A 22,743-nucleotide genomic window follows, 5' to 3' on the forward strand; every position below is an offset into this window, starting at 1 on the left:
TTTATAGGGATTTTAACCCATAAAGGAAAAACAGCTGAGATGGTTCAGATCACTGACCAACTAAGCTTGTTTAATTAAACAGACGAGCGTCTCTCATCTAATACCCGCGTGAGCTGGTGAGATTAGAAAATACTGAGATGCTGATCAAAGCAAATCCCAGTGACCGCAGAATTGGACCTGGGAAGGATATTTAAAGAAATAGATCCTGTTGTATAGTCTACTTATAACAGTGGAGGTTTTCGGGTTTACAACGAAAGCACTTGCATTAACCCAATTGTTGTGCTAACGTGCGTGACTACATTTCAAAGCCTTTATGCGGCCAGTGGGGATTGTAAAAATATGCACATCTCCAGTAAAGGAACTGATTAACAGTCACTTCAGAATACAACAGTACACTAAACTGAATTACAGTATAAAATCGAATGGCTATAGAAAATGATCAAACTAAGTTCATATTTGGTGGGTCTAAGTGTTTCGGGGTTATTTTTTTATTCGTGGTTATATAAACAACTGCCTTCTTCTGCCACTTCGCACATAACTAGTTAGGAGCATTACTGTGAAACCAAAGCACCTGACCCAGTGACCGCGCTGACCTCGAGCCCTGAACCGAACATTCCGGTGTGGACGCACGCGACCGTCAGCCCACGCGGCGCGCGGACACGCACACGTGCGCCCTGCAGCCAAACGACGCGCGTGGGAAACGGGAAAAGCTTCACGTGCACCACGTCCTCCGCAAACTCTGACAAACGGGCATTTCAACGACTGTGTGTGTGAGGCTGTGTAGGCCGTGTTTGTGTTCCGAAGGGCTTCAGAAAGGGTGTTTTTATATGAGGGAGTGTTATCTACGTTTTATCGTAAATGTTTTTATTAAGCGGGTTTTGTCCAGGCACCGATTCATTATTTTCACCATAATCATTGATAATACACGTCACCCCACACACACATCAGCCTGGTCTGTGAGTTTAGGGATTTAGAGAAGACGTGTTTACTCTCGTCTTCAGCTTTGGCCGGTATTTGATGGGCTCTTTTTAAACAGCAGTTTTGAAGCGATTCAGTTTACAGCTAATTTGGTTCATTATCGGTCATCATCGGATTGTGTGTAGCGGTTTTTCCACAGGGTAAACGCCAGAGGTGGGACCAAGTCAGTGTTTTGCAAGTCTCAAGTAAGTCCAAGTCTTTATACCTCAAGTCCCGAGTCAAGTCTCAAGCAAAGACACTCAAGTCAAGTCAAGTCTCGAGTCAAGACAGGCAATAATCAAGTCAAGTCCCAAGTCTGAAACTTGGAATTTCAAGTCCTTTCGAGTCTTTTTTTTTTTTTTTTACCAATGTTGCAGGTATATTTTTAATGTAAATAATAGACATGCGTTCTTTTTAAAATCTGTATTCTCCTCAAATCTTGATAAAACATGTGCAACTGAAAACACGAAGTATAAAAAAAAATTAAAATTACACCTCTTTATTGCACAATTCAATTTGTTAAACTTAGCTGCAAAAATATTCATACTTTAAACTACAATTTTCCAGAAATAAATATTCTGTGAAAAAGTCATAAGTAGAACTCCATGTTCAAATAAAAAGTGCTGATATTTTCACAGTACAATACAAAGAACCATAACAGCATTTTCCCTCTCTTCTCTTATCTGGTTTCTTGGAGAACATGTGTGAGTGACACAAGACAAACAAATATAAGAACTGAACAATTAACAGGAATCTGCAACTTTAGACATTTCAGTAAACTATTCTGCATTGCATTTGCTGGCCAAAAGTATGTATGTCATTTGTGCACGATGAATGATGTCCCCATAGCTGAAAACTCGCTCCACTTTTGTCAATATATTTTTTTCTCGACGTAGATGTCTTCAAATACACAATCCATGCTGGGATAGAACTGGATATTATGATGGTGACAGAGAGAGGCTCTCTTCCCCGAGTTCAGATACAGAACCCAGGGATGCCAACTCTCACGCATTGAGCGTGAGACACACGCATTTGACCGTCTTCACACGCTCTCACGCCACACATCCGAATATCTCACGCCGGAAAAAAATCTAGTTTATTTACCTCTGATCCACATCTATGATTCAATGAGTTACTAGTTCGCTCTGGCACCAACCACTGGCGATCGATCGATCGCGATATAATACTTAATTTGTGTCCATTTTACACCCCGCCCGGTAAAAATTTACGTTCGCCAACCCCCCATTTGATTGGTTGTGCTGCAGCCCATGCACACACACACGTACAGAGTGTGGAAAAGCAGAGGACTGGTCTGCGTCAGAAGGACGGAAATGAAATTAATGGGGCGCACTTTATAAATATTAATATGCGTTTTAAAATTTAGATTTGGGGTAAAAAAAAAATCAAGTCTTTGCAAGTAAACAGGTTCAAGTCCAATTCAAGTCCCAAGTTATTGGTGTAAAAGTCCAAGTCAAGTCTAAGTCTCTGAATATTTTTTCAAGTCAAGTCAAAAGTCTTAATATTAATGACTCGAGTCTGACTCGAGTCCAAGTCATGTGACTCGAGTCCCCACCTCTGGTAAACGCTACAGCACAGACTGCACCTCCATGCAAGTGGCACACACACATACACACACACACACAGAGGGAGAGAGAGAGAAAATCAGACTCTAAATTGAGGTTAAACAGAGGTTAAAAGATAGGTGCTTTAGGTAAAAAGGCACGTCACTCTAACTTTCATCTTTTACATATATTTCATCAACACCTCATCTAAAACAGAATGAAGAATAATCCGCTAAAATATGATGAAAGCATAAATAATGGCATAATCTATCAATGACATTATGTCGTAAATTAATAACTGCTCTATGAAACAAATGGTAGGCGGCTGTTGTAAACGGTCAATTCAACATCATCCTTCGCTGAAGCTGGCGGGCTGTGATTGGATGGGGGCAGGTGGGCGGGGCGTGGTGGGCGGGGCTGACATTAGAGCGGTTCCTCCCGTGACCAGCAGCTCTGAACCAGGATCTGAACCTCACACAGCCCTGCTGCACTGGAGCCTATGCAGACACAAAGTGCACGCTCAGGCTAAGGCACGTCCTGCGCGCTCCACAGCTCAAAGATGCAGAGATTGTGATTGCTTTACCTTTCTTCCTCCCTACCTCTCTCTCTCTCTCTCTCTCTCTCTCTCTCTCTCTCTCTCTCTCTCTCTCTTACACACACACACACACCTGGAGCAGGAGACAGACAGTGGGGGATGTATGCATTCTGGACCTGGTATCAGAGGGTAGATGTGCACTCCCTGCTGCTGTGACTGAGCTATTAATAGACACTCTCCCCCATGAGGGGCTTTTAGCTGGGCCAACCGCCCCAACCGAGAGACGCAGAGAGGGAAGAGAGAGACAGAGAGAGAGATGGGGAGAGAGTGACAGGGAGAGAGGGATGTAGAGAGAGAAGGGGGGAGAAAGAGAGAGGGAGAGAGAGAAGGGGAGAGAGAGAGAGAGAGAGAGATGGAGAGAGAGAGAGAGAGAGAGAGAGAAGAGTTCTGGTCATCACCACAGGCCTAGGATCAGATCTCTTACTTTAACCTCATACAGATACATGGTAAAACTGATCTAGGGTCAGGGTAAAGGCCATGACCCTTTATCAGAAAAAACCTGAATCACAAGAGTAGGATGAAGTTGAATAAATATGAGATGAAAGACAAGAAACTGGTTATAGCTACACCTGTTAAACATCATACTACTGACACACGTTATCTGTGCAAAGCACACTGTGTGTGGACAGGAGAGGCTGGCAGGAACCGACCCAAGACTGAAAAACATGGGGAATGTGTGTGTTTGATGTCTAACCGAGGTTAGGACAGGACAACGGGTAGAACTCGTGGACAAAACTGTTGCTGTCTGTATATCCAGCGTGTAGGTATATCATAATGCAGTCCATTACAAGGGCTGTGTGTGTGTGTGTGTGTGTGTGTGTGTGTGTGTGTGTGTGTTCTTCTTGCCACCCCACCCACTGTTTTCCATGTACCGGGCCAGCACCAGGGATTCTGGGTAGAGCTGATGGTGCAGGCCTTGTTTGTGAGACTAAGCTGAGATAGGAGATAATCTCTCCTATAGCTCTTTTAATTAGAATCACCCTCATCCTGCCACTCTCTCCATTCTATTGATTGACACACACACACACACACACACACACACACACACACACACACACACACACACACACACACACACACACACACACAAAAACACATTTACTGGCCAGTTTAAAAAGGTGCTATATTTTACATATTGGAAAAACCTGGTTTAATATCCACTCAGTACTAAGAAGCCATAATACTTATGAGATTCAGTGCTTTGTACACTGCCTTGAAAACAGATGAGTCTGCTATTTACATTTCTGACTCATATACACAACCAAGCGAAGTCTATTTAGAAAGGTTGAGAAATATAGCAGAGGAATGAAAAAAGTGAGAAAAATATGAAACCAGAATAAAGGTTAAAACCAGAAGAGGCTAGAACAGCCCACAGTAGCCGCTGAGGCAGAGGGCTGCTTCCCAGAGGACACGCTGATCACACAGCTGATGAAGACGTCTGATGAAGACCACCATCTGCCGAAGAGTGAGGGGCAGCCGAGACGTGCCACCCGGCCCGCACACTCGGCCTCGTCTGGAAGGAAGGCGACGCGACGCCGTAATGCCCTCGTGCTGGCACGACCTTGCCACGCCCCCGATTTATCATCGCGCCTGTCAGCCGTGCCAATCAGGGACCAGCACGCTCCCCCACAAAACCCCCACGACACACACTCATGTCTCCACACAGGCACAACACACACTCATACGCATTCTGATGAACTGCACGTTTGTGTGTGTGTTTTTATTAAGAAAATATTACATTTTGGAAAGAATCTCAATCTGGTCCTCTTGATGTGTCCCATTTCTAGATTCTAGTGGTCTTGAAATGTCAAATTAGATCAACAAATGAGCATTGGCCACCAACGAACATCATCATGACTACTAGAAGATACTAGAAGAAAGGACTCTGGAACTGTCTAGAACTTCACTGTTGTGAGACGGAAGTGATGAGGAACAAGTGTGTTTGCAAGGATCTGTCTCGCCTCCTGAAATGAAAAAGGGTTTCCATGGTGACAGATTAGCGGAGAACCCAAGATATTGTGGCCTGGCTTTGGTAAACAGAGGCACAGCAGTTCAGAGGTTTTGGAAGAGACACCAGTTCAGAGAGAGGTTAGGAGAGAGTGATCGCAGATTTCTCTTTCTGCATGCGCTCTCTCTCTCTCTCTCTCTCTCTCTCTCTCTCTCTCTCTCACACACACACACACACACACACACAGGAAGGTAAAGTGAAACAGGAAAGACAGATCAGGAGTGACAGAGAGCAACAGACATTTAAGGAGTGTGTATCTGTGTGTAAACACCCACAGCCTGCACAAAATGATTTTGAGAGGTGCTGGACTGATGGTCGCTATAAACGTACCTGGATAACCCTGTTCTCCATCATCGGAGGCCAGTTTCACAGACGTGTGGAGTCGTACTGGAGGCATCTCACCGCACAACTGCAACGACCACAACAGAACTTACACGACGATGAAGTGTGTGGAGCGACGGCACAAACCGCACTGGCCAAGGTTCAGAGTCTCTGACCCTTTCACTGACTAAAAATACTTTTTAAACCTCCCTGACCAGTGGGAACCCCGACAACAACTGTTGAACCTCTGCTGGTCCCCTTGTGCAGCACCATGTACGGACCAGCCGTGCGCCATGTGTGTATTTTAGCGTCTGATAATCCAGCCGTGCGCCATGTGCGTATTTTAGCGTCTGATAATCCAGCCGTGCGCCATGTGCGTATTTTAGCGTTTGATCATCCAGCCGTGCGCCATGTGCGTATTTTAGCGTCTGATAATCCAGCAGTGTGCCATGTGCGTATTTTAGCGTCTGATAATCCAGCCGTGTGCCATGTGCGTATTTTAGCGTCTGATAATCCAGCCGTGTGCCATGTGCGTATTTTAGCGTCTGATAATCCAGCCGTGTGCCATGTGCGTATTTTAGCGTCTGATAATCCAGCCGTGTGCCATGTGCGTATTTTAGCGTCTGATAATCCAGCCGTGCGCCATGTGCGTATTTTAGCGTCTGATAATCCAGCCGTGCGCCATGTGCGTATTTTAACGTCTGATAATCCAGCCGTGTGCCATGTGCGTATTTTAGCGTCTGATAATCAAGCCGTGTGCCATGTGCGTATTTTAGCTTCTGATAATCCAGCCGTGCGCCATGTGCATATTTTAGCGTCTGATAATCCAGCCGTGTGCCATGTGCGTATTTTAGCGTCTGATAATCCAGCTGTGTGCCATGTGCGTATTTTAGCGTCTGATAATCCAGCTGTGTGCCATGTGCGTATTTTAGCGTCTGATAATACAGCTGTGTGCCATGTGCGTATTTTAGCGTCTGATAATACAGCTGTGTGCCATGTGCGTATTTTAGCGTCTGATAATCCAGCCGTGTGCCATGTGCGTATTTTAGCGTCTGATAATCCAGCTGTGTGCCATGTGCGTATTTTAGTGTCTGATAATACAGCTGTGTGCCATGTGTGTATTTTAACGTCTGATAATCCAGCCGTGTGCCATGTGCGTATTTTAGCGTCTGATAATCCAGCCGTGTGCCATGTGCGTATTTTAGCTTCTGATAATCCAGCCGTGCGCCATGTGCATATTTTAGCGTCTGATAATCCAGCCGTGTGCCATGTGCGTATTTTAGCGTCTGATAATCCAGCCGTGTGCCATGTGCGTATTTTAGCGTCTGATAATCCAGCTGTGTGCCATGTGCGTATTTTAGCGTCTGATAATACAGCTGTGTGCCATGTGCGTATTTTAGCGTCTGATAATCCAGCTGTGTGCCATGTGCGTATTTTAGCGTCTGATAATCCAGCCGTGTGCCATGTGCGTATTTTAGCTTCTGATAATCCAGCCGTGCGCCATGTGCATATTTTAGCGTCTGATAATCCAGCCGTGTGCCATGTGCGTATTTTAGCGTCTGATAATACAGCTGTGTGCCATGTGTGTATTTTAACGTCTGATAATCCAGCCGTGTGCCATGTGCGTATTTTAGCGTCTGATAATCCAGCCGTGCGCCATGTGCGTATTTTAGCTTCTGATAATCCAGCCGTGCGCCATGTGCATATTTTAGCGTCTGATAATCCAGCCGTGTGCCATGTGCGTATTTTAGCGTCTGATAATCCAGCTGTGTGCCATGTGCGTATTTTAGCGTCTGATAATCCAGCTGTGTGCCATGTGCGTATTTTAGCGTCTGATAATCCAGCTGTGTGCCATGTGCGTATTTTAGCGTCTGATAATACAGCTGTGTGCCATGTGCGTATTTTAGCGTCTGATAATACAGCTGTGTGCCATGTGCGTATTTTAGCGTCTGATAATCCAGCCATGTGCCATGTGCGTATTTTAGCGTCTGATAATCCAGCCGTGCGCCATGTGCGTATTTTAGCGTCTGATAATCCAGCCGTGCGCCATGTGCGTATTTTAGCGTCTGATAATCCAGCCGTGTGCCATGTGCGTATTTTAGCGTCTGATAATCCAGCTGTGTGCCATGTGCGTATTTTAGTGTCTGATAATACAGCTGTGTGCCATGTGTGTATTTTAACGTCTGATAATCCAGCCGTGTGCCATGTGCGTATTTTAGCGTCTGATAATCCAGCCGTGTGCCATGTGCGTATTTTAGCTTCTGATAATCCAGCCGTGCGCCATGTGCATATTTTAGCGTCTGATAATCCAGCCGTGTGCCATGTGCGTATTTTAGCGTCTGATAATCCAGCCGTGTGCCATGTGCGTATTTTAGCGTCTGATAATCCAGCTGTGTGCCATGTGCGTATTTTAGCGTCTGATAATACAGCTGTGTGCCATGTGCGTATTTTAGCGTCTGATAATACAGCTGTGTGCCATGTGCGTATTTTAGCGTCTGATAATCCAGCCGTGTGCCATGTGCGTATTTTAGCTTCTGATAATCCAGCCGTGCGCCATGTGCGTATTTTAGCGTCTGATAATCCAGCCGTGTGCCATGTGCGTATTTTAGCGTCTGATAATCCAGCCGTGTGCCATGTGCGTATTTTAGCGTCTGATAATCCAGCCGTGTGCCATGTGCGTATTTTAGCGTCTGATAATCCAGCCGTGTGCCATGTGCGTATTTTAGCGTCTGATAATCCAGCCGTGTGCCATGTGCGTATTTTAGCGTCTGATAATCCAGCCGTGCGCCATGTGCGTATTTTAGCGTCTGATAATCCAGCCGTGCACCATGTGCGTATTTTAGCGTCTGATAATCCAGCTGTGTGCCATGTGCGTATTTTAGCGTCTGATAATCCAGCTGTGTGCCATGTGCGTATTTTAGTGTCTGATAATACAGCTGTGTGCCATGTGTGTATTTTAACGTCTGATAATCCAGCCGTGTGCCATGTGCGTATTTTAGCGTCTGATAATCCAGCCGTGCGCCATGTGCGTATTTTAGCGTCTGATAATCCAGCCGTGTGCCATGTGCGTATTTTAGCGTCTGATAATCCAGCTGTGTGCCATGTGCGTATTTTAGCGTCTGATAATCCAGCTGTGTGCCATGTGCGTATTTTAGCGTCTGATAATACAGCTGTGTGCCATGTGCGTATTTTAGCGTCTGATAATACAGCTGTGTGCCATGTGCGTATTTTAGCGTCTGATAATCCAGCCGTGCGCCATGTGCGTATTTTAGCGTCTGATAATCCAGCCGTGCGCCATGTGCGTATTTTAGCGTCTGATAATCCAGCCGTGCGCCATGTGCGTATTTTAGCGTCTGATAATCCAGCTGTGTGCCATGTGCGTATTTTAGCGTCTGATAATCCAGCTGTGTGCCATGTGCGTATTTTAGTGTCTGATAATACAGCTGTGTGCCATGTGTGTATTTTAACGTCTGATAATCCAGCCGTGTGCCATGTGCGTATTTTAGCGTCTGATAATCCAGCCGTGTGCCATGTGCGTATTTTAGCTTCTGATAATCCAGCCGTGCGCCATGTGCATATTTTAGCGTCTGATAATCCAGCCGTGTGCCATGTGCGTATTTTAGCGTCTGATAATCCAGCCGTGTGCCATGTGCGTATTTTAGCGTCTGATAATCCAGCTGTGTGCCATGTGCGTATTTTAGCGTCTGATAATACAGCTGTGTGCCATGTGCGTATTTTAGCGTCTGATAATCCAGCCGTGTGCCATGTGCGTATTTTAGCTTCTGATAATCCAGCCGTGCGCCATGTGCGTATTTTAGCGTCTGATAATCCAGCCGTGTGCCATGTGCGTATTTTAGCGTCTGATAATCCAGCCGTGTGCCATGTGCGTATTTTAGCGTCTGATAATCCAGCCGTGTGCCATGTGCGTATTTTAGCGTCTGATAATCCAGCCGTGTGCCATGTGCGTATTTTAGCGTCTGATAATCCAGCCGTGTGCCATGTGCGTATTTTAGCGTCTGATAATCCAGCAGTGTGCCATGTGCGTATTTTAGCGTCTGATAATCCAGCAGTGTGCCATGTGCGTATTTTTGGGTCTGATAATCCGGCTGTGTGCCATGTGCGTATTTTAGCGTCTGATAATCCAGCAGTGTGCCATGTGCGTATTTTAGCGTCTGATAATCCAGCAGTGTGCCATGTGCGTATTTTAGCGTCTGATAATCCGGCTGTGTGCCATGTGCGTATTTTAGCGTCTGATAATCCAGCAGTGTGTCATGTGCGTATTTTAGCGTCTGATAATCCGGCTGTGTGCCATGTGCGTATTTTAGCGTCTGATAATCCAGCAGTGTGCCATGTGCGTATTTTTGGGTCTGACAATCCAGCCGTGTGCCATGTGCGTATTTTAGCGTCTGATCATCCAGCCATGTGCCACTGTCTTTACCATCTGATAATCCAGCTGTGTGCCACTGTCTTTAGCGTCTGATCATCCAGCCATGTGCCACTGTCTTTACCATCTGATAATCCAGCTGTGTGCCAGTCTTTAGCGTCTGATCATCCAGCCATGTGCCACTGTCTTTACCATCTGATAATCCAGCTGTGTGCCACTGTCTTTAGCGTCTGATCATCCAGCCATGTGCCACTGTCTTTACCATCTGATAATCCAGCTGTGTGCCACTGTCTTTAGCGTCTGATCATCCAGCCATGTGCCACTGTCTTTACCATCTGATAATCCAGCTGTGTGCCACTGTCTTTAGCGTCTGATCATCCAGCCATGTGCCACTGTCTACCATCTGATAATCCAGTGTGCAGCAGTGGGTTCTAGCTCAGGTACATCTGTGCAAATGTGGTTTTGTTCATCTCCAACACACCTGACTCTAATATTCAATCGCTAATGAGTGTGTGTAGCGTGTCTAGTGTGTACCAGGCCTACCTGTCACACATGCTGCAGGTTCACTTACCCTTTTGACCCAATACACTAGTCAGGTAGGAGGTTCATCTAGTACATATTGTACATATATACAATAGGAATAATGCTACTTAAAGATGAAAATTATGGTTTGCTAAAAACATGCTTTGTTTGCTCCTGTTCTCGAGGAAATAAAACTCAGTGAGATCATCATTACTCAATAATACTGAGTAAGATCATCATTATTCAATAACACTGAGTAAGACCATCATTACTCAGTAACACTCAATAAGAATCTGAGACAGACAGGGAGGTAATCTAAAGTGTGAGAGGTGGTCGGATCACCTGAAACCATCTTGAGAACGAGCAGGGGTGCATCGACCAATCAGGACACCCAGCTACAGGAGGGCCAGTTCCTTTTCCAATGGTGCAAGCCCACTGTTTATAAAGTACCCCCCCCTCCCTCACCCACACACACACACACACACACCTCCATCTGGGTTGGCTGAAGGTCACACAGTAGCAGCAGGTCTACAGTGTTTCTGCAGCTCCTCAATGAGCAGGAACAACCCCGAATGAAAACATCACATAATTGTGGAAAACTGGACGCTCAAAAAAGCCAGTGTCATGAAAACATGACACTAGAAATACGTCCAGTTGTATTGGATATACATTTCCGTAACAGTGTTCCAGCATAAACTTTCCATTTACAGGTGAGAGAAACACACAAACACAGACAAAAGATTCCACAATCATTTATTGGAGCTGTTTTGTTTCATAAAGGCACGTAAGCATAGAGTTCATTTATCTTTGTACACATGTAACCCCTCCCACCCACAGACACACACGTACAACAACCCCAAACAAAAAGGCCAGTTCCAAACAACCATTGACAGAAGTCTCTCAAACTCTCTCTCCTTCCCTAAGGTCTTTCAACACCTCCTCTGGAAAAGAACACACAGCAGGTTGGAGCAGGCGATCTGTATTCAGGATACACACTGCTGGTAGTCCTGCACGGGCTGGAAACAAAATAGGTCAAAAACAGCTTGCTCCCTGTAACCTGTAGTAATGTGAGGATTGATTCTAATTGCATGTGGTCACTGTTGAACTATTTTATCTTTTTTTTAAGCTAAGTGCAGTTTTGAGTTCATTCTTGCAGTACTGCACCACCATGCGGAGTGTGTGTGGAGTGAAACGTCGTTTGGAAACAGAGACCGTTGTCCCTGCAAGGACTTTTGTTAACTGTGTGGACAACATGGTGCTGTAGCACTCAGACAGCCCAACAACGCCACTGCTCTACAAACGACCTTCTCAGCGCCGACCCTGTCTGCAGACGGTGGCGTTGGGGCAGAGTCCAGTCAAAAGTCTCTCCAACAGCCTGCCTAGCAATAATGGCAAACTTTCGTCCGCAAACACAGACAGACCAGGCAGAGACTGAAATCCTCGGACCACCTGAGCACACAAGGAAAGAACGACCAGACGACCACGTTCCATCAATACCACAGCATGCTCTACATCTCACCGGGACTGATTTAATTACACCAGTTAAAAAAATTATTCAGATTCAACATTTTGTTTTTATTCCCCATTTCCAAATAAGCAGTAATACGTCCCATTGGGCTGACAGAACACGCCCAAACAGGTCCGCCTCTGTCTGCCTCTCTGTAAAACAAATGAAAGCCTCCACAGGGACGTCAGTCTCCAAGATCTGCTGCACACTCGGTGGTAATGAGCAGCAGCTCTCCAGCGCCCCCATCCTGCAGGACGTGGGAGCACAGCCTCAGATCTCCTCCGACTGGTGGCGTGCCAGAGCCATGGGCAGTGTGGTGGCACATGGTCCCTGGAAGTAGAACCTTCAACCCCACACAGTCACAATGTCAGTCCTGCTACCATCACAATCACAGGGAAACGTCATCACGTGTACCGAGAGCTCCTTTATTTTAGTTATCATGGGACAGAGACACAGGCTGTTCTAGTTTTACCCTAATAAAAAGTACATTTCTGATGAGGACGTTATAATGAATTCAGGCCATTTCTGGACAAACTGAGAATGCAGGAACAAACGAAGACACAGGACTGCAGGACTCACGTGGAAGGAGACGTGCTGGTTCTGGGCCGGATGTTGAACTCTGCCACTGGGACACCGCGGGCCGCCACCTGGGGTGCGAACAGTGCGGCGGGAAACACGACGGACGCCGTCCCCACCTGCGGTTTAACCCACGCAGCACCGAGAGAAAGACCCGGAGATCAGAACCATTATTCTTCCTAACGCACCAGTGTTCACACCACTATCAAGAGATGATGGTGATTTTCTCCATCTCACCAGCAGGCAGAGGTCACAAACATCCAGCTCCTTCTCCACCTTGGTGAGCACGTGAGAGTCCAGCGTCTCCCCAAACCAGATGACGTCAGGCCTCAAGAGGCCATCACAGCCTCCTTCATCACACCTGCAGCAGGACACACCGGCTTTACAAACACATCACACCTACAACACGAGGGACAGAGTGAACTGGAGGAATAAAAATACACTCGTCCTGCTGCCAGACTCACAACAGAAGTAGAGCAAAAGTGGGGAGTGAGAGACCGTCGCCTGTGAAGCAGTCATGTTTGATACTACACTGCCCTCTTGTGGAGGACCAACTTACTACCGCTATAATTAATTCTAGGTGTAGGTTTGATCAGCAGAGCCCTGCATAACCAGAGTGATCATTTCTCTATTCAGATCTGGTCAGCAGTCTCACAGATCTGATCCAGTGTGATTGAACGCTCCGTGGGTACCTTGGCAAATCGGCGACGGGAATGTCAGCATCGCTGCAGTTTGGGTCGGGATCACTACAGCGGGACAGAAGGAGCACACTCAGAGAACAGGACAGGCAGCGGGAACTTCATGCACTAATGCAAGTGAAGTGAGCGGTAGGAAGGCGAGGAGTCTTGGCGTTTACCCTTTGCCCTCCAGTGCTGCACAGATGGGACTGTGATGGCTGGTGTCCACATCTCCACAGTTCAGACACCTGGTTCTGAACAGGTTCCCTGTGAGCACAGACACTGATCCATACACACCTGTCCACTGTGAACCTCCTACATGTACCATTACACCAAGCCCTGCCCTGCCCCGCCCACACCATGGTCCTCCTCCTAGACATGCCATTACGCTAAGCCCCGCCCACAGTATTGTTCTCCTACACATGCAATTACCCCAAGCCCCACCCACAGCATTGTCCTCCTACGCATTCCATTACACTAAGCCCCACCCACAGCATTGTCCGAGCCCCGCCCTCAGCATTGTCCTACACATTCCATTACGCAAAGCCCCGCCCACAGCATTGTCCTCCTACACATTCCATTACGTTAAGCCCCACCCACAGCATTGTCTAAGCCCCGCCCACAGCATTGTTCTCCTACGCATGCCATCACGCTAAGCCCCACCCACTGCATTGTCCTCCTACGCATGCCATTACGCTAAGCCCCACCCACAGCATTGTCCTCCTACACATTCCATTACGCTAAGCCCCACCCACAGCATTGTATAAGCCCCGCCCACAGCATTGTCCTCCTATGCATGCCATCACGCTAAGCCCCACCCACAGCATTGTCCTCCTACGCATGCCATTACGCTAAGCCCCACCCACAGCATTGTCCTCCTACGCATTCTATTACGCTAAGCCCCGCCCACAGCATTGTCCTCCTACGCATGCCATTACGCTAAGCCCCGCCCATCTCTCACCATGGACCTCCAGCACGTGTTTGGACCCGGCCCGGCGGTGCAGCTCGTCCGTGTTCTGGGTGATGACGACGACAGACCGGCCCTGCTTGCTGAGACGTGCCTCGCACTCCGCTATAGCCTCGTGGGCCGCGCTCGGCCCCGCCTTCAACGCCAGCTCCCTCCAATAGTGGTAGAACTCCCACACCCTGGACGGGTTGCGGGAAAACGCCTGTGCGGTTGCCAGGTCCTGCAGAACCCAGCGCAGGAGTGTGGGGACGGGGCGTGTGAGAGACGAGAGGCAGCCTGGGCCAATTCAGCAGACCAGTCATATCTGCATATACACATGCTCAACAGCACCACCCCCATCCCCAACACTCCGCCCCCATCCTCAACACTCCGCCCCCTCACCTGGGTTTTCCATTTCCTCCAGTGGCCACTGGCGGCTCGGAAGGTGGGCAGGCCACTCTCGGCGCTGACTCCCGCCCCCGTGATGATGGCGATGTGCTTGGCCTTGGAAAACACCTCCCGGAACTCGGCCATATCTGCAACTCCCGCCATTACAAAGAGGAAAATTAAACTACTAAATCTGAGGGAATGCACAAGGTCCCCCCACAGCACCGTTATATACACCGTTAGTCACAGCCAGTTTAGACACCTAGTCCTAGTCTAGAACCTCACCAGGATATGATGTTGGGTCAGGCGTTATCCTCCAATACAACCTCGAACAAAAAAAGTCCAACAAACCAGTCCACAGAATCCCATCAACTGCTAAACTGCAATCTACTGACCCATGTGACACAGTTCCTGCGTACTAACCTGACCGCAGGTGTGTGTGTGGTTCTGTTAGCAGGGCGTGTACCTGATGTGGGCTGAGGGACCACTGAGAGAGCCTTCACCCCTGCGGCACGACCCCCGAACTCCAGCGGGGGAAGCCACGCCCTCCGTAACAGCTGACGAATGATCATCTCTGCTTTGACCTGTAGGACAAGATTGCAAATGTTATCTCAAGGGGAAAAAGTTTCAAAAACGAACCCCGTCTCTTGTTTATCTTTGGGATATTAAAACAGAACCGTTACATATAGCGAATGGTCTGCAGACTGCAGTCTGCTCCATGAACACGTTTTACACCCTCTTGCTTGCATGTAAGCCCAGTAATGCTGAACTTGACAGATTTGCTGGACACAGCCGCTCGGTGTCTCAGCGAGTGGCTCGTGTTCCGTGAGCTCAGCTCTGTCTCATGACTCATTTATGTCTCCGTCTAATGACTCATCTAAACACCCAGTATGAGTGGTGTCTCGTACACAGACCCCACAAGCTCCTCCATTCACTCATGCCCACGTCTGCTGGGTCTCAGGTCCAGGCTGGACCGGGTCTACGTGCAGTTCTGCACTGGGCTGCCCAGCAAGGACGGGCTGGGCCATGAAGACCACACAGATGCAGGACTACACACCGTGTTTGGACCTGGACCGAGCTGCAGGACAAATCGTGCAAAAACACAACACCTGGGGTCGGGTTTAAGATCGGGTTTAAGATAAGATCGGGTTTAAGTTCGGGTTTAAATGCCGTTACTAGTTAAGACGACGAGGAGAAACAAGGGACCATTTCTTCATGAACGTGTTCAACTCTATCATAACATTACAGATTAAAATAACTACGAACGATCTGTGGCGTTAAGATGAGAGATACACAGTGTGTTTATAAGGGGAGGGAGGAATATAACTAACGAAAAACGTTTTGTGGAGGTAAAAGTGCAGATTATACACACTCACACGGGGACAAACCAGGTAAAGTATACATTTAATAGGTAATAGTATTATTTTAATAAATAATAGTGTGATTTTAATGGGTATAGTATGATTTTAAGTTGTACTTACACGCGGACGTTGAAGTTAAGACTCCACAACGACTCGATTGTTTTTCTGATGCAGGAACGATCTTCTTCTTCGAAGTACGGAAGGTTGTCAACTAACACCGCCCGTTATCGCCCCCTGGCGTTCATAGAGCGGAACTAACACGCCCGTTATCGCCCCCTGGCGTTCATAGAGCGGAACTAACACGCCCGTTATCGCCCCCTCCCGTTCATAGAGCGGAACTAACACGCTCGTTTTCGCCCCCTGCCGTTCATAGAGCGGAATTAACACGCCCGTTATCGCCCCCTGGCGTTCATAGAGCGGAACTAACACGCTCGTTTTCGCCCCCTGGCGTTCATAGAGCGGAACTAACACGCTCGTTATCGCCCCCTGCCTGCCGAACTACAGGTCTGTTATTTCTGAAGACTAACTCACCGAAGTGATGCCGTTACAGGTAGTCTAAAGCTTAGACGCAGTTTTGATGCACTGTTTTTCTTAGCGGATGCTTGCAAAATAATAATTTGGAGTTAAATGATGACCGTTGGAATTAGTATAGTTAATGTTGATCATCATAAAACTAGCCCATCCAGTGCGATACAGCTCCACTTAGCGACAAAGTCCTGATCAGCCTTTCAGTTATTTATTTATTTAGATAACGACATTGTCACATAATACAAGCTATTTAAAGAAAATTTAAAGGGTGTCTCTAAAGGGTGTCTCTATTACCTATATAATTAATTTGATCTACAAAGCTGGTTGACCCGTTTCTAGCTAAATGCAGTTTCTAACACAAGGCATGGCACAGCGTCACATAATCGTATGTGCTCTGAAGTAACAAATTACTGAGGTAGATCGGTTTAAACGAAATTTATTAGCTATTGTTCACCTTAAGTAGCTGTTTTTAATTGCATGGTTGTTTGGTGTGCTTTTCTGACAACTGGAACGTTGATGCTTTTCGTAAAAAAATGATGTAATTGCGCTCAATTAGTTCTGGTTATAACGGTATAGTTGCCTGCGAAAGTTCAAGAGACAAAAGCTAGACTGAAATTCATTTGTAATTCCATGGTAAGACCAATCTATTATCGATTACATTAAAATATATAAAATCATATTTATACTAGACCTGTAAAATAAAAATGGGCGTCCTTTAGTGGTAATCAGTTAATTACCAATTTAAATAATTTGTTAAATTAGTTAACAAATTAGCATTTCAAAAGCAGATAAAGTGTAACTGAACATCATGATTGAAGTAGGCTAGGTAGTGTGATGATCAACACAGTATTCAGGTTATTAATCATTTAAAATCTATTTCTCCCAAGTCTGCCTTAATCTTGGTTGGCGCTTGGGTTTGTAGTGGGGCTCAGTGGGTCTGTGGTGGGGTCAGTGGGTTTGTAGTGGGCTCAGTGGGTATGTGGTGGGGTCAGTGGGTCTGTGGTGGGGCTCAGTGGGTCTGTGGTGGGGTCAGTGGGTCTGTGGTGGGGTCAGTGGGTCTGTGGTGGGGTCAGTGGGTTTGTAGTGGGCTCAGTGGGTATGTGGTGGGGTCAGTGGGTCTGTGGTGGGGCTCAATGGGTTTGTGGTGGGGTCAGTGGGTCTGTGGTTGGGTCAGTGGGTCTGTGGTGGGGTCAGTCGGTTTGTAGTGGGCTCAGTGGGTATGTGGTGGGGTCAGTGGGTCTGTGGTGGGGCTCAATGGGTCTGTGGTGGGGTCAGTGGGTTTGTAGTGGGCTCAGTGGGTTTGTAGTGGGCTCAGTGGGTATGTGGTGGGGTCAGTGGGTCTGTGGTTGGGTCAGTGGGTCTGTGGTGGGGTCAGTGGGTCTGCGTTACGTGTCCATTCTTGGCTGTCCTATCCTAAGTGTGGATAAAGTGTGCAACAAGCGCGCACTGCTTTTCTTATAAAATAAACGAGTACGCATGTAAAGTGCACAAGTGTGCAAGTGTGGATTAAGTGTGTGTAATGGGACAGACTCTTCAATTCTCTAATTGTTTGAGATGCACACTGAGATGAGCATATGGTGACGTTTCCTGTGATCACATATCCTGCTTGTTAGGACTTCCTAAGAATGATGGTGAACATAGTCCTTAAATTATGACCTAACAATGGTGAGTGGAATTTTTGAATTATGACCTATCAATGGTGAATGTAGTCCTTAAATTATGATCTATCAATGGTGAATGTAATTTTTGAATTATGACCTAACATATGTGAATGTAGTCCTTAAATTATGACCTAACAATGGTTAATATAATTTTTGAATTATGACCTAACAACTTTGATTGTAGTCCTTAAATTATGACCTATCAATGGTGAATGTAGTTTTTGAATTATGACCTAACAATGGTGAATATAATTTTTGAATTATGATCTATCAATGTCGAATGTAGTCCTTAAATTATGACCTAACAATGGTGAATGTAATTTTTGAATTATGACCTAACATATGTGAATGTAGTCCTTAAATTATGACCTAACAATGGTGAATATAATTTTTGAATTATGACCTAACAACTTTGTTATAGCACCTCGTTTCTTCTGTGTCTCTTCAGTACTGACTCAGTAGGTTTCTGCAGGTTACCACTTCACTTCATTGGGGCTCTCTGCCTGACTAATCACCACTCAAGCTACATTAACATGGGCAGGTCACCTCTACCAAGCACTCACAAGGCTCAGACGATGTGAACCTGACCTTTTGAACTCCACTGATTACTTGAAAAAAATCCTTCATACACTGTCAGACCTTGATACGTATTACATACGTAATATGGTGATTTTTTTTACAGCATTTCAATCCATTTAGTTAATATTCACCACCTAGATGTGCGGCTTATATCCAGATTTATCAGACACAGACAGACCCTCTCTACTAAACCTTCACTTTGAAAATAGTTTTCAGTTTGAATAATAATAAAAAAAATCCTGCTTCATCATTCCAGTGAGTGGTCATATCTTAACCCCTCACACTTGGGTTTATATATATATATATATATATATATATATATATATATATATATATATATATATATATATATATATATATATATATAGAGAGAGAGAGAGAGAGAGAGAGAGAGAGAGAGATTATGGACAGATAATATAGAGATATTTAAAAGTTGTAGTCCAGAGAAACTTGTCCTTCACTAAAGTTTGTAAAAGGTTGTGTAAGTACACTGCAGTCACTCACATGCAAACTGGTTCATCATCTACTAATTCAGAAAAACAGTACTTCACTACATCTCTCTCTCTCTCTCTTTCTTTCTCTCTCTTCTCTCTCTCCACTCTCTCTCTCTCTCTCTGCTCTCTCTCTCTCTCTCTCTCTCTCTCTCTCTCTCTCTCTCTCTCTCTCTCTCTCTCTCTCTCTCTCTGTGCGTGTGTGTGTGTGTGTGTGTGCGCGCGCGCGCATATGTGCTATAATTTCCGAATATTATATTCGTTGGAAGTCTTTTCTATGAAATTCTTCAATGAAAATTAATAGATACAGCTGCTTTCAAATCAAAAGTATATTTTAGTTTATTTGGATATTTCTGGTTATTTACGTACCCAAACAAGGATCATTGTGCCTATAAAATTGAATGAAACGGTTCTGTGGGATTTTGTAATTGTTCATTGGACTTTGTAAGTAGGCGCATATTACCGAATGCCTAATCTATTTATAATCCACATCAAACTGATTGGCTACTTGGCGTTTTCATCTGTGGGCGGGATTTTACCCTCGTCTGTTCTCCATCTAACCAAAGATCTCTCTACACCCGCGCGCTCCCTCTCTCTCTCTCTCTCTACATCTTCCCTCTTTTTCCGCCTGCCCCAAACACAAGTCCGTCCACCGGTACGCTGCCGCTCTCACTGCGTCTGTCCGGGCGGAACAGCTGCCACTGGACGCTGCTGGAGTCTATGGCGGCCTCCCCGGAGGACGAGGCCGAGCGCAGACCCGTCCGGAGAGTTCGGTCCAGCAGCGACACTCCGTACCTCGCGGACGCGAGCGTCTCCTTCAGCCTGAGAACAGGTAAGACGCGCGCGCTGCACGTGTCTCGCTCGCGCCTGAGACCTTTTGGTCTGTTCTCTGCGGTCCGTCGGTTGAAATGCAGATTTTGCAGATAGTTTTTTTCCCAGGAAGTAATATTGTGTAGTGGTTTAGTGTGCTGTGACTCCCAGTCAGGGAACATACAGTTGGATTAGAACTGGGATGTTTGTGGGGGTAATCACGCCTGACCCAACAACCTGACGCTGTTGACATTTTACAAGAAACACAAGGCTTACATCTGGGCACTAAATGCTACACTTTACAACATTTCTTTTTTTATATCGTTTTATTAATGTCGTAATGTACTGGCCTAACTACAAACAGCATGTTCCTATAATTCGTTATGTAAAGTGTCAGTCTTGCGTTGTATTGAATTAGAGCGATTTGGAAAATGTTTGATTACCTAAGATGTGATGGATTACCGGGATATCTGACTAATTCAGTTACATAATCCGGGTGGCTGATCGTTGAATAGTCTCAGCGAGACTGACGGGTGTCGGTTCCTCACTCGGGTGTAAACCGTGCACGGTTACATTAGACGTCCCCCGTGCGTAACGGACGGTGATGTCTTCGGTGATGCTCGTGCATTTCGCTTCCTGCCGTTTGCAGACGCGCAAAACGCGAGATGCCAAGCGAGCAAACGTATCGCATCCCTTGTTGCCATGGTGACCTGGCATAATTTTATGGCTGAGTCAGTACTACTAAAATCAGCACGCGGCGAATGAATGGTACTGTAACTGTACTACAGGGCTACCGAATGAGGTTATATCCAGAACACATCCGTAATATGAAGTGTTTTGCGTATTGGGTGTGCAGTTGCAGTGCTACAGTTATGTTTGAGCTCACTGACCGGTTTTCCTACACGGTTCTCGGTCCGTGAACGTCGCGCAACTGACACGCGCCCGACAGTAGAGCGCTGTCCACTGCGCCGTGGTCCTGAAACGCTTACCGCCTCTTCTACTTGGTCAACTGTGCACGTGAACGGATTTAGAAATAGTGCTTATGTCGGCAGTTCGGGACTATTAATCAGTACTCGACGAGTTTTTTTTTTTTTTTGCAGCACTACGGAGATGCTTGCAGTCTTGTCTAAACAGCCATTTGCAATCGTCTGTAGTGTAATGTTGTTGTCAAACACACACATTGCATTCCCCTTGATCTCAGATCCACCCAGCTCAGAGGTGCAGCTGCAGTAGTTATAGTGCTGAATCCTGTTAAACCCCTAATGCACAGCAGTGATATGAACCTCAGCTCATCAGGGCACCACAGAACGGACACGAGGGCTGGACTGCATGAGATTTCTCTGCTGCGGAGAACTTGAGTTCGATGACTGCACACCCCAGTGACTCTGAAGGTGTGGTGTGTGTGTGAGGGGAGGAGTGTGGGTGGGTCTGGTAAGAGCCGCGTTCGTGGCTGCGTTTCTGCTGTCTTCTCCGGTTCCCAGTGTCTCTCGCTCACATCCGAACCTTCTCTGTCCACCCTGAAGACAGGACACGGCTCACAAGTTCTCGCATCAGGAATCGGGTATCGCATACATGTGAGTTTTTTCTCAGCTGAACTTCACATTCAGGGCGTATCCGCAATAATGAAATACCACAAAATTCTGTCTATGATGTAACAACGAAAATGACTTCTAGATTAAAAGTGTGTTCTAGAAATATGGAACTATGGAACTGTCAGTACTGTTTAGATACACACAAGGATCAGTCGGACTGATTTAATTGACTGGGCTCACTAATAGCCTCGTGTGTATTATCAAAGGGCAACTTGGGGAATAGCTGACGAGTTTGCATGTTCTCTTCAATAACCTTATAGCCTACATATTCCATGATGCATTGCTTCTTATTTCACACACAGATGCCCATGCTGTTCTCTGTGGCCCATGCGGTCTGCTGTGTCAGCATTAGGTCTGTGTTGCACTGTGGGGTTTTCAGTACTGGGCGCTGCCTCCATGTTATGTGAGAGATGGCGAAGGAGTCTTCATAGCAGGTTCAGCAGAGGCACCCCAACAGCCCTGGGAGCCCCGCCTCTCAGCCCTGGGAGCCCCGCCTCTCAGCCCTGGGAGGGGCTCAGGAGAAGCCTGCACCTAAACAAATGAGGGGTGCTCCCTGCTCAGAGTGTGTATATGTGTGTGTGTGTGTGTGTGTGTGTGTGTGTGTGTGTGTGTGTGTGTGTGTGTGTGTGTGTGTGAGAGAGAGAGAGAGAGAGAGAGAGAGAGAGAGAGGGAGAGGGAGAGATAGATAGAGAGAGAGGAAGTGAGGGAGAGAGAGGGAAAGATAGAGAGAGAGATGAAGGGAGAGGGAGAGAGAGAGAGAGAGAGAGAGAGAGAGAGAGAGAGAGAGAGGGAGGGAGGCTGCTGACAGGCATTGTGGAGACTGAGCGGCTTTTGCTTCACCCTGGTATCGTGGTGTGGCTTTAGGTCAGAGGGTGTAACATTTCAAGTGCTGGTCATGGGTTACTGAGGGTGAAAGACAGATACATATATATATATATATATATATATATATATATATATATATATATATATATATATATATATATATATATATATATATATATATATATATATATATATATGTAACACATAACGCACCAACCCTAATGAAGCTGTCTGGTTATTACACTTCTGAAAGTGAAAGGCTCCCTTTTTTCAACAGTCACATCTTGCACAGAGCCAGACTACAGTTCCCAGCATTCCTCTACCCAGACCACACCCACCCTGATTTTGTTCAATCATTCTCCTACCCAGACCACACCCACTGTCTGTTTTGTCCCTTTGTAAGCAGTGTTGCCTGTTCCCAGATCAGTATGCTCAGTCCTTGCTGCTTGTGGGT

At 46.3% G+C, this 22,743-nt stretch overlaps 2 protein-coding genes across 3 annotated transcripts in view; one reads left to right on the plus strand and one right to left on the minus strand.

Moving 5' to 3' along the window:
• Positions 1 to 11,085: 11,085 nt before the first annotated feature.
• Positions 11,086 to 16,031, minus strand: LOC143475186 (NAD-dependent protein deacylase sirtuin-5, mitochondrial). Its single transcript, XM_076972946.1, has 9 exons — positions 15,924 to 16,031; positions 14,909 to 15,026; positions 14,458 to 14,591; positions 14,071 to 14,296; positions 13,289 to 13,376; positions 13,125 to 13,178; positions 12,670 to 12,793; positions 12,436 to 12,551; positions 11,086 to 12,199 (listed from the first exon to the last, which is right to left on the minus strand). The coding sequence occupies exons 2-9, from the start codon at positions 15,012 to 15,014 to the stop codon at positions 12,127 to 12,129; spliced, it is 921 nt and encodes a 306-aa protein (XP_076829061.1). The 5' UTR covers positions 15,015 to 15,026; positions 15,924 to 16,031; the 3' UTR covers positions 11,086 to 12,126.
• Positions 16,032 to 19,644: 3,613 nt separating this feature from the next.
• The window catches only part of LOC143475180 (phosphatase and actin regulator 1-like), a 51,824-nt gene continuing 48,725 nt past the window's right edge, over positions 19,645 to 22,743 (plus strand). The window contains exon 1 of one of the 2 annotated variants that reach the window (XM_076972940.1): positions 19,645 to 19,894. In XM_076972940.1, the coding sequence (XP_076829055.1) occupies positions 19,783 to 19,894 (112 nt within the window). In that variant the 5' untranslated portion in view covers positions 19,645 to 19,782. Of the gene's footprint in view, positions 19,895 to 21,350; positions 21,447 to 22,743 lie in introns of those variants that run through there. The other variant, XM_076972941.1, reaches the window with a different exon arrangement.

The sequence above is a fragment of the Brachyhypopomus gauderio genome, chromosome 14, assembly GCF_052324685.1.
Source record: "Brachyhypopomus gauderio isolate BG-103 chromosome 14, BGAUD_0.2, whole genome shotgun sequence".
Classification (NCBI taxonomy): domain Eukaryota; kingdom Metazoa; phylum Chordata; class Actinopteri; order Gymnotiformes; family Hypopomidae; genus Brachyhypopomus; species Brachyhypopomus gauderio.

What these genes read in the sequence shown, in the direction of transcription:
- LOC143475186 (XM_076972946.1), bottom strand. Translation starts at nt 15,014, where the DNA reads ATGATCATTCGTCAGCTGTTACGGAGGGCGTGGCTTCCCCCGCTGGAG. An exon ending in GCAGCACTGGAGGGCAAAGG is followed by an intron (nt 13,179 to 13,288) that starts GTAAACGCCAAG and finishes GTCCCGCTGTAG; the next exon opens with TGATCCCGACCCAAACTGCA. An exon ending in TTTGTGACCTCTGCCTGCTG is followed by an intron (nt 12,552 to 12,669) that starts GTGAGATGGAGA and finishes GTTAAACCGCAG; the next exon opens with GTGGGGACGGCGTCCGTCGT.